This window comes from Mizuhopecten yessoensis, unplaced genomic scaffold (assembly GCF_002113885.1).
Source record: "Mizuhopecten yessoensis strain PY_sf001 unplaced genomic scaffold, ASM211388v2 scaffold1411, whole genome shotgun sequence".
Lineage (NCBI taxonomy): Eukaryota > Metazoa > Mollusca > Bivalvia > Pectinida > Pectinidae > Mizuhopecten > Mizuhopecten yessoensis.
The window spans coordinates 151,643-152,361 of record NW_018404033.1 but is presented as its reverse complement, the minus strand read 5'-3'; the positions used below and the strand labels follow the sequence as shown (position 1 = coordinate 152,361).

The window sequence follows — 719 nt, the reverse complement described above, 5'->3', positions numbered from 1 at the left end:
TCCTATACTTCCTACCCACACAAGGTTCCTATACTTCCTTCACCCACACAGTTCCTATACTTCCTACCCACACAAGGTTTCTATACTTTCTACCCACACACAGTTCCTATACTTCCTACCAACACACAGTTCCTATACCTCGTACCCACACATGGTTTCCATATTTCCTACCCACACACAGTTCCTATACTTCCTATCCACACATGGTTCCTATACTTCCTACCCAGACATGGTTACTATACTCCCTACCCACACACAGTTCCTATACTTCCTTCCCACACACAGTTCCTATACTCCCTACCCACACATGGTTCCTATACTTCCTACCCACACAAAGTTCCTATACTTCCTTCCCACACAAAGTTCCTTTACTTCCTACCCACACATGGTTCATATACCTCCTACCCACACACAGTTCCTATACTTCCTACCTACACAAGGTTCCTATACTTCCTACCCACACAAAGTTCTTATACTTCCTTCCCACACACAGTTCCTATACTTCCTACCCAGACATGGTTACTATTCTCCCTACCCACACACAGTTACTATACTTCCTTCCCACACACGGTGCCTATACTTCCTACCCACACAAAGTTCTTATACTTCCTTCCCACACACGGTGCCTATACTTCCTACCCACACACGGTTCCTATACTTCCTAACCGCACACGGTTCATATACTTCCTACCCACACACGGTTCCTATACTTCCTACCA

The 719-nt window shown here is 45.3% G+C and overlaps 2 protein-coding genes across 2 annotated transcripts in view; one reads left to right on the top strand and one right to left on the bottom strand.

Moving 5' to 3' along the window:
* LOC110462016 (disks large homolog 5-like) overlaps positions 1–719 on the bottom strand; it is a gene marked incomplete at its 3' end in the record, with an annotated part of 193,122 nt that overhangs the window by 89,631 nt on the left and 102,772 nt on the right. The window lies entirely within an intron of this gene.
* LOC110461996 (adhesive plaque matrix protein-like) overlaps positions 131–719 on the top strand; it is a 10,075-nt gene continuing 9,486 nt past the window's right edge. Inside the window, exons 1-2 of the mRNA XM_021515759.1 lie at positions 131–446; positions 681–713. Coding sequence (XP_021371434.1) covers positions 152–446; positions 681–713 — 328 coding nt within the window. The 5' untranslated portion in view covers positions 131–151. The remainder of the gene's footprint in view (positions 447–680; positions 714–719) is intronic.